The following is an 18,384-nucleotide window of genomic DNA, read 5'->3' as shown; positions in this document are numbered from 1 at the left end:
CACTGTCATGAGATGGAGCCCCATATTGGGCTCTGCCCTGTGTGTGGAGCCTGAGTAAGATTCTCTGTCTCACTCTCTTTCCCTCCTTCTGCCCATCCCCCGAGTGCTCACTCTAAACAGACAAACAAATCTGGCAAAATAAAGAATATTGGTATTTCTTCCCCACTGAGTGTCATGGGGCTATTCATTCCTTGTTTATGCACAACAACACAAGGAACATTCATGTGGCTAAATCCCTGTGCTCATCCTTGATCACAGGCTGTTCATTTCAAGCATCTCTTGGCCCCACAAGGGGTGGCAATGTCTGCTCTGTCAGTCAGCTCTGTGGATTAAGCTCCTTGGATTAAGAGATCAGAACTGGGCAAAGACAGACAAGAGTGGGGATCCTGGTTCCAGTCCTCACTCTCTCACTAATGTGTTTTCTACCCCTGAGCAAGTTTCTTTCCCTGTCTGTGCTTCCATTCTCCAGTCTGTAAAGTTAGGTGGACCCATAAGCCCTTGCCTCTTGGGAGCCCTCAGCCTAGAGGAAGTCTAGACAACTCAGCGGTAAGTTACATGACATAGCCATGGAAACCAGAAGCAGCTCAATATTCTCCAGTATGCTCTGGTCAGACCACATTGTGGGCCATGTTCCAGAACGTACTCTGCGTTTTACACCCCCTGGGCTTGCTCTTGCTGTTCCCCTGGAATGGGGGGGGCCCTCATTCCTGCCTTGAAAATACGACTCGTCCTTTAAAATTCAACAACAACGGCTCTCCATGAGGCCACCCCAATAGGAAGCCCTCTTCCTTTCTTCTTCCACTGGTGTCTCAGGCCTGTGACCACAGTCATCAGGGTACATTTTGCAAGCTCCCTGAGGGCAGGGGCTGCCCCCCACCCCCCTTCACAGGACCCAGCCCAGGATGTTAGGAGTTATGGTGCAGCCAAATGTTTGTGGAACTAAAATTGGGGCCTGGGCCTAGGCTTGGCTCAAGTTTCAGGCTATTTCAGGCCCTGGGATGGGTGGGGCAATGAGGGGAATGCTGGGGATGCAAGATAAAAGGCTGAGCGGGAATGTAGCCTGGGCTTCACTGCCTGCAAGGGCCGCTCTGCCTCCCTCCTCTCCCCACCACCCAGGCGGGAGCAGGAAACACTGTGTACTAGAGACTCTTCCCTCAGACCCCTGTGGGCCCCTTAGGACCTTGCCCCGCCCACTCTGTCCCTGAGTCCCTATTGGTGGGGGGCAAGGGCCCAACCAGGTCTGCAGGAAATGGCTGGAGGGGCTGTGGGAAAACATTAACGTGCAAGCTCCCGGGCTCTGCTTGGGTCCCACTGGTGCCCTTGGTCTAAAGCGTCGTGTTGACCCTTTGTCCAGGCTCTGTTTGGAGTGTGGCAGTGGCATGAGCTCATTCGAGAGGCTGAGTAGTCTTTCCTCACTGCTGCAGAATGGGACAAATGTTGAGGGCGGGGAAGAGGGGGGTTAACTCTTTTCCTGGGGAAAAGGCCGGGCTTGCAATGGGTCAGGTGGAGCCTCCCACCTGCAGAAGGCCTCACAGGCACAAGTTGTGCCCTTGACGGAGAAGGAAGGAGGCCTGCGAGATCAAGACAGACAGGTGTGAGGCGCAGCGCCGGCAATCTGGGCCAGCTATAGGAAGAGCTGGGAGGGTGAAATGGTTAATAGTTTGTTGAAAAACAGGGAGAGTCCCTCCTCCAGGGGCCCAGCTGGCTGCAAAGCCAGGAGCTGAGGCTCCAAGGGTGATGCAATGGGGCCCGCCCTGCACACCAGAGAGGGTGAGGAAGGCGAGTTCCCACCCAGCAGCAGCCTCCGCACCAGCGGCTGACCACTCTCCTCCAGCTCCAACAAGCCAACCACAGGGCAGGGCCTTTGGGGCAAACGAGGCAGGATCCCGGCCACCGGAAATTTCAGGAGTTGCAGCTTCTGCCAGTCCCTCTGCATCCGGTCCCGGTGCCCTTCCGGCCAAGGCAAATCCCTCTCCTGACCTAACCAACAGCAGACCTACCCAACCTGGCCAACCTCCTGCCTCTGCCAAAAACAAGAGCCATTTCCAGGCCTAGGGGGTGGGTGGCAGGTAGCAGGTGGGGTGCCTGTGTGTGCCAGAGGTATAGACGGACAATGCAGTCCCTGATCCCAGCAAAATGGCACCTTGCCTTACCAGCCCACTCTCTATTGTCTTGAGACAGGCTACCTGCCAGGGAGACGGTATTTTAGAAACCCAGTACAAATCCAAGGGTGGGTACGTTGATGTGAACTCTGGAGATGGACTGCTGCCCTGCTCCCCACGCTGGGGTCTGCTGTGGCAAAGGCAATTTGTGCTTCTCAGAAGGACTCTGCAGGGTGGGGCACACGGAGAGAGTGAGGAAAAGATATCTAGAGGCCTGGATTTTGTGACAAAGTACAGCTGTTGACTCTAAGCCCCATGAGGACACGAACACAGTCTGTCTTGGTGACTGCGGGCTCTCTGGCATCCAGCACGTCTCTTGACACAAAGCCTGTGCTTAATAAATAACTGACTGGCAGAGACCTGGGCACAAGCTGATGCCCAAGGCCAGTCGGTTTCACAATTTCTGGAGTCTGCTTTTTTTGGTAAACGCCTTACCACACACACACACACACACACACACACACACAGGGCAGGAAAGTACACAAAGTAGCACAAAGAGCCATCAAAACAGATGCCTTGAACATTGTTTACCATTACTGGAAGCTTGCTCAGCCTTAACTTTTATGGGCTGTACCTTGGGAAGCTGAAAACTGCAGAAAGATACATCAGGATTTCTGGTCCAACCCAGAAGAAAGCGTCTGAGGACGTTTGGAGGGGCTGCTAGATAGATACACAGTAGCCAGCCCCCAGGCCAGTCCCGGCCAGGGGAGTGGCAAGTGTCTGTGGCTAGAGGAAGTACAATCCCAGTGTAAACAAGTTCTCAGCACCAGCAGTGACAACCTTTCCTGAAGCAAGCAGGTTTCTGGGCTGCTCCTCCTTCAGGGAAGCAGGGCACACCGAGAATTCCAAATCCTCAGCAATAACGCCTTCCCCTCCAGATTTTTAGCTAGAGCCACATTTTAGTGCCTTACATTTGCACAATACTTGTAACTTCTTCAAAGCTCTTTTACATTTATTATCTTACTAGATTGGATCATCGCAAACCCCAGATGGAGAGCTATCACGCTGTTTTGCATGAGGAAACAGAGGCCCAGAAAGGCCCAGGATTCCGGCAGCCAAGTTGGTAGCAGAGTCACGATGTGAGGCCACATCTCCGTCTTCCCAGATGCCCCGCTTCGCTCCACGCCACGCACCCTCCCCGTGAGTCAGTCATCACGAGTTCCAACCACTGGGCCTCACATCCCCTGTGGCCGAAAGGTGCCTTCCCCCAGTTCCTATTCACAGCCAGGACAACTGGCCCCACTGTTTACATTTTTGCTCCTTCTCTCTGGCAGGACCTGGTGCCATGACCCAACCTTGTCTGTTTTGCTTGAAAGCCTATCCCACTCTGCCTCCTCCACCGACACAGGCTATATTCATGTTGCGCTAAATTGGAAGCCAGTGCCCAACGCTAGCAGAACAAAGCCAACTTGTACGGCAAGACGAGGGAGCGCTTGGGAAACACTGACAAGGACAAGCCTGTAAGCCGTCTGCGTATGTGGTAATGTTTTCGAAATACTGTAACCTGATCAGAGCAGACACAAAGCGACGTGTACTACTTATCACAGGTGAGCCTCTCTAAATTGCCATGAACCAGAAGCGAACTCAGAGAGATGTGAAGAGATTTTAATCTTCACAGGTTTTCCTTTCCTATAACATTCAAAACAATAACAAATAATAAATATGATCGTAATAGAGGCGCCTGGCTGGCTCAGCCCATAGAGCATGCAAGTCTGAATCTCAGGGTCATGGGTTCAAGCCCCACGTTAGCCATGGAGCCTACTTTAAAAAATAATTACATTTGGTGCGCCTGGGTGGCTCAGTCAATTGAGCATCCGACTTCGGCTCAGGTCATGATATCACAGTTCGTGGGTTCAAGCCGTGTGTCAGGCTCTGTGCTGACAGCTCAGAGTCTGGAGCCTGCTTCCGATTCTGTATGTCCCTCTCTCTCTCTGCCGCTCCCCTGCTCATGATCGGTCTCTCAAAAATAAATAAATGTTAAAAAAATTTTTTTAAATACTTTTAAAAAATGATTGTTTTAATTAATTATTTTGTAAAAATATGATCATAACAAGCAGAGGAGGAGGCAGAGAAGCAGAAGGCCCCCAGGGGATTATCCCATCTTCCCACAAAGGCTAGCGCTAAAGAGGGTGGCAGGGGAGGAGATTGGCCATGAGGGGAGTGAAGGAGCTGGGTGGGAGCTGTGCTCAGAGATGGAGAGGTGCACCCGGGAGCCTCGCCTCTGGAGGCCCCTGAGGGCCAGGAGGACACATCAGCAATCTGGAGTCCTGTGCCAAGGGCCCCCTGCACGTCGATTACAACGTTAATGGTGCCTCCCAGAGTTGTGCAACATGAAGGCCTTGGGACAGAAAGAAGATGAGTGCATCTGTTGAACGTGGAGCCACTGAGCCTTGCCTCCTTGCTCCTGTTGTCGTCTGAGATCTCTTGCAAAGTTTCTCCACCTTTCATTTAGGAGGGTTAAAGCACGGCCTGGCTTATAGAAGATGAGAGGCTTCTAGGGGCAGCCCAACCTTCCTTCTGGTGGGGAACAGGCGGGTGTGAAGGGCACCAGCCTAGGCTCCCCTGGGACTTGGGGACAGTGTACAGCACAGATGCATTAAAGTCAATATATCCAAAGCAGATCCCTTATGTAAGCAGCCCCTCTGCCCGGACCTGCTTTTTCTCCAGTGCTTCCTGTTCTGGTGGACGTCCCTGCCATCCACCCAAGGCATGCCAGGCTCTGCAGGCTCTGGCTCCAGCTTCAGCCCTCACTCTGCCCCATTTTGCACCCTGTACCCCACCTGCACTGAAATAGTTACAGTTCCCATGATACATACCAAGGTATTTCACTGCCCTGCCTCTTCTCATGCTATCTCTTCCCTACCTTGTCCAGCTGCTTATATGTCAAGATTCAGCTCAAGTGGCAGCTGCCTCTTCAAAACCATCCCTGCTCATCCCCACCCCTACTGCCCATACCCCCCACCAGCTGTCCCCTGGTAGAGATCAGTACTTCCTTTGTCTCTGTAGCCCCAATATCTAGTGCAACTCCTGGCACATCTTTAGCATTCAATGTGTATTTTATGAATTTAAAAAAGTGAATGAGTGTGGAGAGGAAATTTGGGGGGACACGGGTGAATGTGATTGACAAGACTAAGCCCATGTGTGATACCCCAGTGCCACATTTCTGGTGATGACATCTCCGGATTCATCTCCAACCCCAGGCTACTCCATTCTAGGGCAGGGTCCTTTCTGGTCCTTAGGCTCTTTGGCAGCTTCCCTCCACCACACACAGCAGGTGCACTGTCCTTGGGTCTCTTTTCTTCTCAAATGCTGGCACCTGCTCTCATCTGTGTGTGGGCTGGGCTGTTCAGGAGAGTGAGCCCTGACTTACTCACCTTGACCTTGCTCAGAGGTGCAGAGTCAGATAGGTGGCTGGCTGGGCTGTGGACAGATCAGTTCTTTCTTTTTTAAATTTTTTCAATTGGGGCGCCTGGGTGGCTCAGTCGGGTTAAGCCTTCGACTTCAGTTCAGGTCAGATCTCACGTTGGTGGGTTCGAGCCCCATGTCAGGCTCTGTGCTAACAGCTAGCTCAGAGCCTGGAGCCTGCTTCCGGTTCTGTGTCCCCTTTTCTCTCTCTGCCCCTCCCCCTCTCATGCTCTGTCTCTCTCTGTATCAAAACGTTTGATAAAAACGTTAAAAATTTTTAAACTTTTTCAATTAAGAAATTAATGTTTATTTTTGAGAGAGAGAAAGAGAGAGAGAAACACAAGAGGGGGAGGGGCAGAGAGAGAGGGAGACACGGAATCCAAAGGAGGCTTCAGGCTCTGAGCTGTCATCACAGAACCCAAAGCAGGGCTCGAACTCGTGGACCGCAAGATCATGACCTGAGCTGAAGTCAGAAGCTTAACCGACTGAGCCACCGAGGCGCCCCAGGACAGGTCATTTCTTGACATACTGAGAGGCAACCCCCTTAGCTGGCCGTGTGAGGCCATCTAGGAGGGGAAGGGGCAGCACGAACCTACTCTCACCCATGTTATACCATCACACTCTCTGCTGGGTGAGTTTTTTGGGCTCTAGCCCACACATGGTGGGGGCAATGGCAGCCAACCGTGCCCTCTGCAGCAGCTCACTTCCAGGAAGTCCCTGGGTCCTGGCCCAACATGAACCACATACGCCTGCGGCTGTTTGCAGGGCAGAGAGTACCGTCTGTCCTGCCTTCCAGCCTAGGCACCCAATTCCCATAGGTGGGCCTCCGCACAGCCCCCCTTGCCCAGGCACTCAGGTAAGTGGAGTCAGAAACCTGCTGGTTTCTTTCCCGGTTCAAACTGCGAAGGTCCGGCTTCTACACCTGGCCCTGCCTTCACCATCCTGCTTAGCAGCTACAACAGCCAGTTCTGTGAGCGAGGTGTTACACCTGTCATGCCCTTCAGGAGGGGTCCAAGAGAGGCTGAGTTTCTATCTCCAGGAAGCTCCCAGTTTGATTGGTAACATGCATGGCAGACCTTGGGATCTGAGAGACAAAGTTCTCAGACAATGGGGCTTTTACAAATCCAATCCCAAAGACAGACATATCCATGTTTTTGTTTTTGTTTAGTTTTGTGGGTTAAAAAAAAATTTTTTTTAATAAGCTATCCTAAGTCACATGTTTTCCTAGTCTAGGGATATGGAGCTTTCACCTCTGTTCCAACTGGCTCTCTCTGTTCTCTGGGCAGCCAACGCTGATCCCTGGACTCTGACAACAGTTTGGGCAGACCCACAGGATGAAAGCTATGTTCGGCCATATGTCCAAAGACTCTTGGGTGGACAGGTATGGCTCCTGGCCCCAGCTGGGAGATAAGGAGAAAGATACCAGTCTGGCGCCCTTGTGGATGAATCTGGTAGTCTGGTCCCCCTACTCTCTGTCCCTTCTGATACAGGAATACCCCAGAGAGGGAAGTGGGGGGCTTGAAGGAGTGGGCAGATGAGAGAATCCTCACAATTCAGATGACGATGTGCAGAAGTATGCATCCTTTCAGGTACTTGCAGGCCTCATTCAAACAGACGGCCCTGTGAGGCGGGGTGGTTGGAACACGGGCTTCTCTGACTAAGACTTCTGGGGCCCGAGGGGCACGTATTTCACAGTCTTCCCAGTCTTGAACACAAACCAGTGGAAAAGATGTCTTTTCAAACCACAACTTCTTTCTTAAAAGAGTTGAACCTGTCAAAGACCTGCTGGGCTTCTGGATATAAAAAGGTGGGCCTGGTGGGGCAGGGGAAATTTCGGAAGAGGGTTCTGGGAGGATCCGATCTACTCATCACAGTAGAGAGGAATCTGGCTTTCCAGAGTCCATCAAGGAGGAGGGAGGGAGGTGAAGGGGTGGGAAGGGAGTAACGGGAGCCAGCCACATGAGACAGCAGTGGGCTAGGGGAACTCTGTGGAGTGGTGTGGCCAGTGAGAAACCCCAGGTGACCAGATCGCCAAAATAACTTCTCAGAACATTTCAGAAATGTGATTTTAAATTGTTTGCTATGTGATGTAATCTCTCCCCTGTGGCCCACAAACCTTCATTAAAAGTTCTGTTACATGTTACAGCATTATTTTTGCAGTTGTTTTGGAATAGGGGTGGGGGTTGAAAGGAGAAGGCGCTGTGTTCCATATCTGAATTGACAGCAGGAACTAAAGAAACAGCCACAACACTAGAATAGTGAATAACACTTCAGATGAGGCAGAAAACTAGAGCCAGAGGTAACCATGAAAATCTAAGCCCCCCTAGTAATTCACAGAAATCCTGGGGAGGGCACTGGACTTTCCACAGGACACTGGCGGGCAGTTTGCCAGTGTCATTTAAATCTCAAAGGACACATTACCTCAGCTGACATTAGGTTACAAATAGGCTTTGCCTCTACAGCTGGACTAAGACTTGCAAAAACATACAATGTATCACGCACACCTTTACTATCCAGGGTCTTAGCACAGAGCACATAGTAGGGACCAGTAGCAGCATGTGAATGCCCTGGGTGACACTGGGAACTGGCAGAATCTAATGCTTCCGGGGAGAAGCAGGAAAAAAATCATTCAAGCCAGGGACTTATCTGTCCCTCCCCCAAATTCCCCCCTCCTCTCTCTACTCCCTTACCCATTAGCCCTATCCCAGCGGCCAGATAACATCAGCTCTGCGACCTAAAGGTCTTGTAAACAGGCAAGACCCAGCAGAGACAGTGGGGAAGGAGGTCACAAAAGGTTGTGCGGAAACCACACTGCTCTGAGTCTGTCCTGGGGCTAGCACAAGGGGAAGGGGCTGCTGGTCCAAAAGGTCTGGGGCCCTGCGTGGGCTGTCTCGGGCCCCGCCTATTTCCTAGTACTGGCTGTAGAATGGGTTGTGTGGGGCTCTGGTTTTTGCTTCCAAACATCAGCCTTACACCCTTCTGAGGCCTTGCGAGAGCCCCACAGCCCAGACTCCCAGTTCCGAGGCATTCTTGCGGAAACCACGCGCGTCTCAGAGGGCTGATGCCGCCACCTGGCGGCGGAAAGGGTCTGATTCACCCTGGAAACCTGAGCGAGGCAGGAAGAAGAAGGCGTGGCTTCTGCGGCCGGGTCCAGCGTGGTGACGTCACGATAGGACGCCGTTTCTCTCCGCCTCTTTTCTCCCCAGCTCGGAGCTGCCAGTACTTGACGTGGCGTCACCACCCTCTACCCTTACTTTGCGTGCGTGTTTGCGTACGGCGGAGGTGGCGGCGCGGGCCGGTCGGAGCTCGGCGCTGCTGCTCCTGGTGCTCCTGTGGCTGCCGTCGCTGTCCGGCTGGTTTATACTGCCGAGGGGACGAGGCGCTGGCCACGGCACTTGAGCACCGGACGCAGCTCCGCGCGGCCCCGGCGGGAGGGTGGGCGAACGCGTGTCGGAGGGCGCCGTGCGCGCGGGCGGGCGGGCGCCCGTGAGGGAAAGAGGCGGGGGCGGCGGGTCAGCCGCGGGCCGGGCCGGCCGGGGGATGTCGATGCCTGACGCGATGCCGCTGCCCGGGGTCGGGGAGGAGCTGAAGCAGGCCAAGGAGATTGAGGACGCTGAGAAGTACTCCTTCATGGCCACCGTCACCAAGGCGCCCAAGAAGGTGCGGGGGCTCTGGGTGGCGGCGGGGGCCTGGGCTGGGGCCTCGCGGAAGGGGCACGAGCGAGAGCGCAGGGCCCGGGATCCGGCTGGTTCGGGACTTCAGGGGCCAGGTTGGAGATGGTCCGGGACGACTGAGGTGGTATGCGGGGTGGCGAGCCAGTGGCCCCAGGCCTATGCCGAGCTGGAAAGGCCGCCCCTGACCTCACTTTCCTTTGTCCCTTGGCCCTCGTCCTCCGGGATCTTTCTGAAATCCGACAGGGCCGGGCCTTAAATTTGAGGCTGACTTTTCCTGGATGCAAGGCCTTGCGAAGACGGGAGTGGGGGGTGGCAGGGGTGGGGGGCGAGCCAACTCACGACCCCTGTGACCAGGCCCAGGGGATGGTTGGGGCCGGACAGGACCTCTCCCCTCAGGTGAGTGGGTAAACCTGGCAGAGCCGCTTTGGGCAAAGCCTTGGGAGCAGTGGCTGGTTTATCCAACAACTGCGTGCTAGCTTGGAGGCAAGAGGAGAAAAATACGTGGAGCCCGCCCGTCTGTGCAGGTGAAAGCAGTGAGGACAGTGTGAGGTTGGAGAGGACGCTGTGATTTTCACCTTCTCTGTCATCCAGTCGCGTGGACATATGTAACATATTAACGTTTGGAGATTGGTGACAGCAGACACTGCCATGGATACAGGTTGATGGTAGTCATGTGAATAGATCACTTAGGCATCCCTTGGGGAGGGAGCTCGGGTGGGTTGGAGGGGTGGGTGGTAAGGAAGGATTGCTCATTCTTTACTGCACTCAACTAAGAACAAGTTGAGTCTATTGTGCTGCGGGTTGAGCTCCAAGGACACCCTTCTAATTCTCTTGTCCTGAAAGCTTAAATAGCAGCTTTTGGGAGATGTTAGTCCAGCCAGCTCTCCGGATGGTGGAACTGGGATCCCAAGTGCCTTGTGAACGTTCGCTGCCAGCCACATCTTGACTTTCCACATACCTGGCACCCAGTTAACAGCCCAGAGGACCTTTGCAGAGGGGTGACCTTTCTGAAACCAGTGAGAAGCTGGATAAATATTTCCCTCCTATAAAGACAGTGTTTCAAGGCCGTCTGGGCCTGCAGAGTTTGTCGGGAGGCAGTGCGTGTGTGAGCTGAATACAGCAGGTTTTGCGGGGACTAGTTAGAGTCCTTGAGGCTCCTACACCTGAATTAGTTAAGCTGTCATGGTGGAAAAGATGACTTTGTTTTTTAAAGGAGACTAATCTACCCCTCCAGAGAGCAATGGGCAGGATTGAAAAGACAGTTCACCGTTGTGGGCCGTGGCTCTGTTTTCCCATAAAATTAAGAAACTTACCCACAGAATGCCCTAAAGAGGTGGTAGACAATCCTTTGGTTCTGTGAAGCCTGATTAACCTTACTTTTAGTGCTGTCAGTTCCGCTGACTGCTTGGGGGCAGTAACTTTGTAATCTGCACTATTCGGGGAGACAGTCACAGCCTTTCTAAGAATGCTTATGGGTAGTACTTATGAGGAGTTAGGCGAAAGCCCTGTACACTAATTCCCTGAACTCTTCCTCTCCCCTTTAGCCTATCCTCTTTTGTCTAATTGCTTCAGAGATTAAGCGTTTGTATTCTTTCTTATTTTAGTTAGCCTGTGTCCTTGCAAGTGCCACTTCTAATAAGACAGAGTTTGTTTTGTGGGTTGTCAACTCCATAAAGGCAGGGAGGGACTCTTGTTCACTGTATCTACTGTACCCAGCTCTATTCCTAGCGTATAGTAGGTACTCAAATATTAATATTGACCCACGTAACTAGTAATTGAGATGTCTGTATGACCGCCTGCCAGGAATAAATATTCCTTTTCCTCTTTTCTTCGCAGGAGGAATACTGTTAATGTATATTGTAGTCAAGGCAAATGCTAATGATTTTAAAGACTCATATTCCATTAGCTGCAAGAAGCAGTCTCTGCCAGGAATGTGGGAAGCCCCTGTTAGAAGTTTCCATTTGCTAGTAAATGTGCCCCGTGTTTCTTATTAATCTTGCTCTCCCTGAGCTTTATTGTTTAGCATGTACACTGTACTTTGTGTTAAAGTGATTTATGATGACTAACTACCCTTTCCCTAGTGATGATCAAAGGCATTTATTTAGTTAATGAGTTGGTTGAGGACTAGTCAAGGTCACATAGCAAGTCCTAGGTCATCATTTTTTCAGAACAACTGAATTGGACGTTAGGGCTTAAGTCACTTTTGTACCTCTGCCATGTATTGATAACGTGAGAAAGCATGAGAAAAGAGGGAAAAGAATGTAGCTCAGCGTGTACTGAATGGTACAGGAAAAAGGCCTCTTCAAAAGGTGCCGTCCTTAACCTGTGAGGATTCCAATGTGACTCTAGACCAGGTAATCCTTAGATCATTCCAAGCCCCAGGGCCCCTCAGGAAGCGAGGTGATAGTCAGGATACAGGTTACTTGAGGGTGACCTTGATGGTCCTCAGATCAGATTCCAGTGTAACTTGTGAAAGTTTGTTCACTTTGGGAAAGAGTGGTTGTCCATCAATTAAAAGCATAGATAAATGGAAATTCTTCAACTATAATTAGAACTTACTCAGTTTTTTGTGCCCAAGGGTCTACCGCAGCAAGGGACTTGTTGGGGGCTGCCTTGGGGGCTCAGTGGTTAAGTGTCCGACTTCATTCAGCTCAGGGCATGATCTCGCAGTTTGTGGGTTTGAGCCCCACATTGAGCTCTGTGCCAACAGCTCAGAGCCTGGAGCCTGCTTCAGATTCTGTGGCTCCCCTTCTCTCTGCCCCTCCCCTGCTCATGCTCTGTCTCTCTCTGTTTCTCAAAAATAAATAAATGTTTAAAAAATTAAAAAAAATAGGACTTGTTGGTTTGATTCAAGGCTTGATCTGGGTGTCAAAGTCAACTAAATCGCTACAACCTTAAATAAGTGAGCTTCTGTGCCTCAGTTTCCTCATCTAACAATTTAAGTGCTTCTTATTTGAAACAGATGGAGATAGGTGCATGTTAGGAGCTAAGATAGCAAAAGTGGTTTTAAGGAAGTCTATTAAGTATTCTTACACTACCTCTTTTTAGTGAGCATTTGAGATGACTTACAACACCAGACATACACAATATAGATCGAAAGTCAAAACTATAGAAAGAAAGAATGGACTGTTGTTAACACTGAGGGCTAAGACCGTTGATGAGGCTGATCATCACATGCAACTCCAAGCTTCCTCGGAGCCAGAGGATAAAGGGAATCACATTAGCAGACATGGGAAATAATACATACTATTTTCTTGGGAAGACAGCTTTTGCTGACACAAAGTTCTAAAGGAAACTCACAGGATGGTAGTAACAGCTATGGTAAGTCTTGTTCACAACTGTTACTGTTGATTTCAGATTGTACTGCCAGGAATATTTGGGTGATAAAAGGGGTCCCTGAGTTGTAAGGGTAATGTACATTGTACCACAGCCAAAGAGTTTTCTTGTTTTACGGTGGTGGTTATCAGTTGACGCAAATAAGTCAACTAGTTCCCCTTAATCACTGGTTATTACCACTCTTTCTGCTACTTTGTGTTGCAGGGGTGATGGCTGTCCTTGGACCTTTGGAAATTAACATTGTGTCAAGTTGATTTTTTTTCACCTTAAACTCAAATCTCTGGTTGTTGATGGAACTTTGTAAGATAGACAAGTTTCTCTGGAAAGCCTATCAGCGCATTTGCTATTCTCTGCACTTCTGAACATTTATTGCCGTGAGTGGGTGGGGAAAGGGGGCCTCTCCAGAGTATACATTAGGTATCTTACCTAACATCTATGCAGACAGACTTACTGCCAGCACAATAGAGGAAAAGAGAGACAAAACAGCTTGTAGGATATTCTTTATTTGAATAAGGTACATGTAGCACTAATTCATCAGAAGGGTGGGCTAAGACTTAGAAAAGCACACCGAGTAGAGCTTTCAGGAGTACTGCTCAGCCATTAATGTGTTGGGTGGAATGCAGTAGGATGCCCCTCTTCTCATCAGGATTATGTTATGATTAATTCTTGGTGCAGTTTTATAGAATTTGTACTGACACTTCTTAGATTCACTGAGAAGAGGTTTGATAGGTGGATATTTCTTTTGTTTTCTATATCAGTATTGAGCTCTGTGCTGATAGCTCAGAGCCTAGATCTTGCTTTGGATTTTGTGTGTGTCTCTCTCTCTGCCCCTCCCTTGCTCACACTCTGTCTCTTTCTCTCAAAAATAAACATTAACAAAATTTTTAAGTCTCAATTCTCTTTAGAACAGCTGTTTTTTTAATAGTTTATTGTCAAGATAGTTTCCATATAACACCCAGTGCTCTTCGCCACAAGTGCCCTCCTCCATGCCCATCACCCCCTTCCCCTTTCCCCCTCCCCCTTCAGCCCTCAGTTTGTTTTCAGTATTCAAGAGTCTTTCATAATTTGCCTCCCTCCCTCTCCCTAAATCTTTTCCCCCCCTTTCCTTCCCCATGGTCCTCTGTTAAGTTTCTCCTGTTAGACCTGTGAGTGAAACCATATGGTATCTGTCCTTCTTTGCCTTATTTCACTTAGCATGACACCTTCGAATTCCATCCACGTTGCCACAAATGGCCAGATTTCATTGTTTCTCGTTGCCATGTAATATTCCACTGTATATATATACCACATCTTCTTGATCCATTCGCTCTTTCCATGATTTGGCTATTGTTGACATTGCTGCTATGAACTTTGGGGTACATGTGCCCCTATGCATCTGCACTTCTGTATCCCTTGGGTAAATTCCTAGCAGTGCTATTGCTGGGTCATAAGGGAGTTCTATTGTTATTTTTTGAGGAACCTCCATACTGTTTTCCAAAGCAGCTGCACCAATTTACATTCCCACCAACAGTGTAGGAGGGTGCCCTAGAACAGCTGTTTTAATGGCCGTCTTCAATCAGGAGTCACGGATATAAGAAGATCTAGTTTGGATTTCTCCACAGATATTAATTATCTCCCTTTTTCTTATTTGATTTGTTTAATTAGACACTAGTTGCCATATTACTTTGTTCTAAGTTCCTTCCCACTTTTATCTTGAAACAGAAATCTGTTCGTTGTCTAGATCCCTTGCTGGCAAGATTACAATTGTGTATCTTTTGTTTTATCAGAAGGATATTATTTGGATCCAGTGCATGTTACCTAGTGTATTGTAAGGTTATTTATAAGGGATATTTTGATACATAGAATCAGGTAGATTTCTAGTTGCCTATGACTCTTGATAAATTTATTCTTCCACCTCAAGTAATTATGATCTGTAAGCAAGTACTTTAATGCCTTCTTGGGGCTGTTAATTAAAGGAACTGGCCAGAAAAGGAGAATTATTTATAATTACCAGTTTCTCAAGTTTGGGAATTTGAATATTAAGATTTTATAAAGAAAGGCTGCCCTTATTCTACTGGGTAGAATAACTCAGAGCACATCATGTTGTGGTGGGTCAGAAACATCCTCATCAGATATGAAAAACAGCACAAATGCATAGACTAGAATTTTTTCCAACCTGAAATCTAAGAAACCAAAGTTAAAGACCCAGTCTTACCACAGATTTTTCCTTTTGACCCTTGTCAGTAGTGTTGGTATCTTACATATGATAAGCAGTTTAAACTTCACATTGAGGTGTGTTCACCTTTTGTCTTCTGATTCCATATTTCCCTTTGACTCACTCAGGTATTTCACTTGCTATCCCAGTGTTGCCTGGCTAACTGAGGAGCAGTCCAATGTACGTCAGGCACTTGATTTTTGGAGTCAGGATTACCTTCAGTTCCTACCATCTGATAACCGTGTGATTTTTGGACAAGTGACTTAACCTGTATGAGCCTCCATTTTCTTGTCTATAAAATGAGAAATAATGACAGTACTACAGGATTGTTAGGAGTTAGCATTTAGTAACTTTACTAAATTTACTTAGTGTTTTTGTTCCTTTAAAACTAGAGTGACCATATTTCTGATTTGCTTAGTGCAGTTCTGGTTTATATGTTATCCCCCCATGCTGTTCAGTGACTACCTCTGAAAAGCGCCCTGGTTTATATGGAATTTTGAAATAGTCTTAAGAGCCCATACAAAGATGTTTCTATTGGAATGGCTTTTCAACAGGAAAGAAATTTTCCTGAGAAAAATGTTATTTTATGTAGAGCTTAAATCTGTTGAACACTAAAATATTTGATTTCCAAGAGTACATAGACAGTGGGAGAACTTAGAGTTTGTACTGGAAATGGGATGGATGTGGTCTACCTGACCACCACCCCTTCCCTGCTCACTGCTCCCCACATCACACGATGGATGCACTTGTAGAAGATGGGTGCCCATCAGTGGGCCAGCTGAATCCAGCAGTTTATGTCCTCAAACTGTAATTATCTGGGAGTCTTCCCATCCTTGAATTACATGCAACAATTCCAAAGACCCTTTTGAGGTGTGACTTTATCTTTTTATGTGGTCACCTTCAGATCACAGCCCAGTGTACTCCACCTGTGCCACCCTCCTACCCGCCCCCCCCCCCCCCCCCCCCCCCCCCCCCCCCCCCCCCCCCCCCATGTACTGTTTCTCTTTGCTGTAAACAGCCTGCTCCTAATTACATGGAACTGATTTCTCCAGCAGAGTGTGTGGCCTTTGCTCCAAGGCAATTACAGGACTGGGGTAAAGCCCACATGGCTTTGTTGACCCTCAGACTGGTTTCATTTTTTTCCCCTGTCTCTGTTCAGTTTTTCTAAAGGATTCAGTCCGGTGCCTTAATCTCACAGTGTGTATAATGGCTGGTACTACTTAGCAATATACAATGGGGCTTAATCATTTACTACTCAAACAGGCCACAAAGTGAAAAAGTAGAATGAGGTATGGATAAAAGTAGCATTTGGAACCCTGTAGTTAAGACGAGGAAAAGACTTCAAGAAACACAAATCTAGGACTGGCCCTGCATGCCCCTGCTTTCTTGCTGCAGAAGCCCCAGTGCCTTAGCTGACATGCCTCTGTACTTCACTAGGAAGGCTTAATGGGCTTAAAATGTGCTCCCTTACCAGCCCAAACCAGTTCACTTCTAAAATGGCCACCCTGTATGCAGCTGTGTGCTAGAATGAGGCTTAACCAGAAGGGGCTCCGGGCTGCTCACTGCTGCATGCTGTTCACCTTGGGCCTGCCTTGGGCTTAGTCTCTACCATCTGAAGAACTGCAAGCCCTGTATATGTATTTTTGTCTTTCCTGAAGAGTGTGTGCACAGGGCCATCCGTGGAATCCCCCCAAACGTGCTAAAGTGTGCTCCACGTGCCAAGGAAAATGCTAATGTGCTGATGGGCACTGGTGCAGAGCTCTGTGAGCTAGACAGTGGATTGGTGAGTGACAGGAGGAAGGGTTGTTAGAGGCCTGGGGGAGAGCAGTGTACCCGTGTTTCATTTTGGCCTCCTGAATGAAGGAAGCTGCTCATATCACTGTGTTTTGAGTAATGTCAAGATTTGGGAAGTTCTGTTTTTAATAATGTTTTCAGCTCTTACAGTACTTAAGATTAAGTACCATAAGATGAACTTTTGGGACACAGGTTTCCATGATCATAATGGGACTTTATTCCTTTCCCCCAGGACTGGCTTGACCTTGGGTCAAGGTTTTTGGGCTGTGACTTGTTTTCATTATGATCATTGGATCCTAAAATTTAAAAAAGGGACTTATCAGGAAAGTAAGTAGTGGAGGTGGTTCTGCTCTACCCTTTTGGGACCACCTCCTCCCTGTCTCGTTCCTTAAAGGTCTTAAGGGAGATTTCTTTGGGCACTCATCGTGGTTAGCTTTATTTTGGAGATGTAGAAAAGAGCTTTGTCTTAAATTTTTAAAATACACACTCTCATCTCTGTTTCTAATTTTAGAAGAGAGGTCAGAAAGTAGACAAGTCTGTAGAAGGTAGGGAACTGAAATAGATTTCTCTTTTGCCTGTTTGAGGGATGCTCCTGAGATATTCACTGAATTAGAGACTCTAGAACAATGGTTTTTAATCTTTTGAGTCACAGATCCCTTTAAGAACCTTGTGAAAATTATAGTTCTTTAGGAAAATTCATGGGCACAAAAACTTACATATTTTTCAGAGAACTTGTAGTACTCCCTGAGACTCACCCCTGGATCTTGGGTTAAAAACCCTGATTTAGAAGAGGAGGTCTCCAAGCCATAGTGTCTCTTTCCTTCACAGATCCAGAAACTGCTGATTGTTTCCAGCTTTCAGTTTGTCCTTGGAACAAGCTGAGGTTGTTGCTCTTCTTTGTCACCCCCTCTTTGGGATGCTTCTCCGCTTCCCAAGAGACTCATTATCAGTGCCTTGAGGGTTCAACTCAGGAACTTCGGCATACTGAAGCCAGCGTTTCAGCAACTTTTGGGGATTCTTGTACGGCCTTAGACTACCTCACCCCCATTGCCCTTCCTGTGAGCTGTGAGCGCCTCTCCAGCTTCAGAGCTGATGCCCAGCAGTGTTCAGAGTGGGGAACTCACATGCTGCACTAGCTAAACTAAACAAAATAACTTGCTCCCCTGTTTGTTTCAAAAACAGGTTTGCTTTCAGTGCAGTACTTCTCAAAACTATTTTCAGGACTGACTTGATATCTGAATCTTACTTTTCATTTGATTTCTCTAGACCAGACATACTGAGGGCAAGGACCATGTCTCACACATATGCACGGCATGCAGTGCCGAGTGTATAAGTACCGTCGGTTGTTTATTGACTAAAACATTGTGAGATGACTTCTCTAGGATAAAGTGAGTTGGACTCACTTGGTGGCTTTGGCTTACTGTCCCCTTCAGTTGTCAGGGGTTGTTTCTCTAACTTAGTTCCCTCTCACATGGGTGATAATGGGAATACAGCGAACTGCAGATGAGAAATTGGTAAGAATTTCCAACAGCTTAGTAGATCCCTTTATAATGCCAGAATCGGGAAGTAAGGGAGGAGACTGTTGAGAGGCAAGTTCTGTAGCTCCTTAGCCCAGTTGCTTGACAACCACAAGGCAGTAGGTTAGAAGCTTGGGGATAGTCTTAATTGTAATGGGAAGGTAATTTGATGTCCCACCGGATTTTAAACCCTTAGCATTAGGGACACTACCTTAAGTTGAAAGTGGTGTTCTGGTTTACACATGCTCTTGATTTAAGAACAGAGAGGATTACCTTTAGAGTGTTTAAGATTTGAGAGCCAG

The 18,384-nt window shown here is 48.5% G+C and overlaps 1 protein-coding gene across 2 annotated transcripts in view; it reads left to right on the top strand.

Moving 5' to 3' along the window:
• Positions 1-8,893: 8,893 nt before the first annotated feature.
• Positions 8,894-18,384, top strand: part of AHCYL1 (adenosylhomocysteinase like 1) — a 38,969-nt gene continuing 29,478 nt past the window's right edge. For both annotated transcript variants that reach the window (XM_029947451.1, XM_029947452.1), the window contains exon 1: positions 8,894-9,227. In XM_029947451.1, coding sequence (XP_029803311.1) covers positions 9,108-9,227 — 120 coding nt within the window. In that variant the 5' untranslated portion in view covers positions 8,894-9,107. The remainder of the gene's footprint in view (positions 9,228-18,384) is intronic.

The sequence above is a fragment of the Suricata suricatta genome, chromosome 8, assembly GCF_006229205.1.
Source record: "Suricata suricatta isolate VVHF042 chromosome 8, meerkat_22Aug2017_6uvM2_HiC, whole genome shotgun sequence".
Classification (NCBI taxonomy): Eukaryota; Metazoa; Chordata; class Mammalia; order Carnivora; family Herpestidae; genus Suricata; species Suricata suricatta.
Note: the sequence above shows the minus strand (reverse complement) of the source record. Positions and strands in the feature narration are given on the sequence as shown.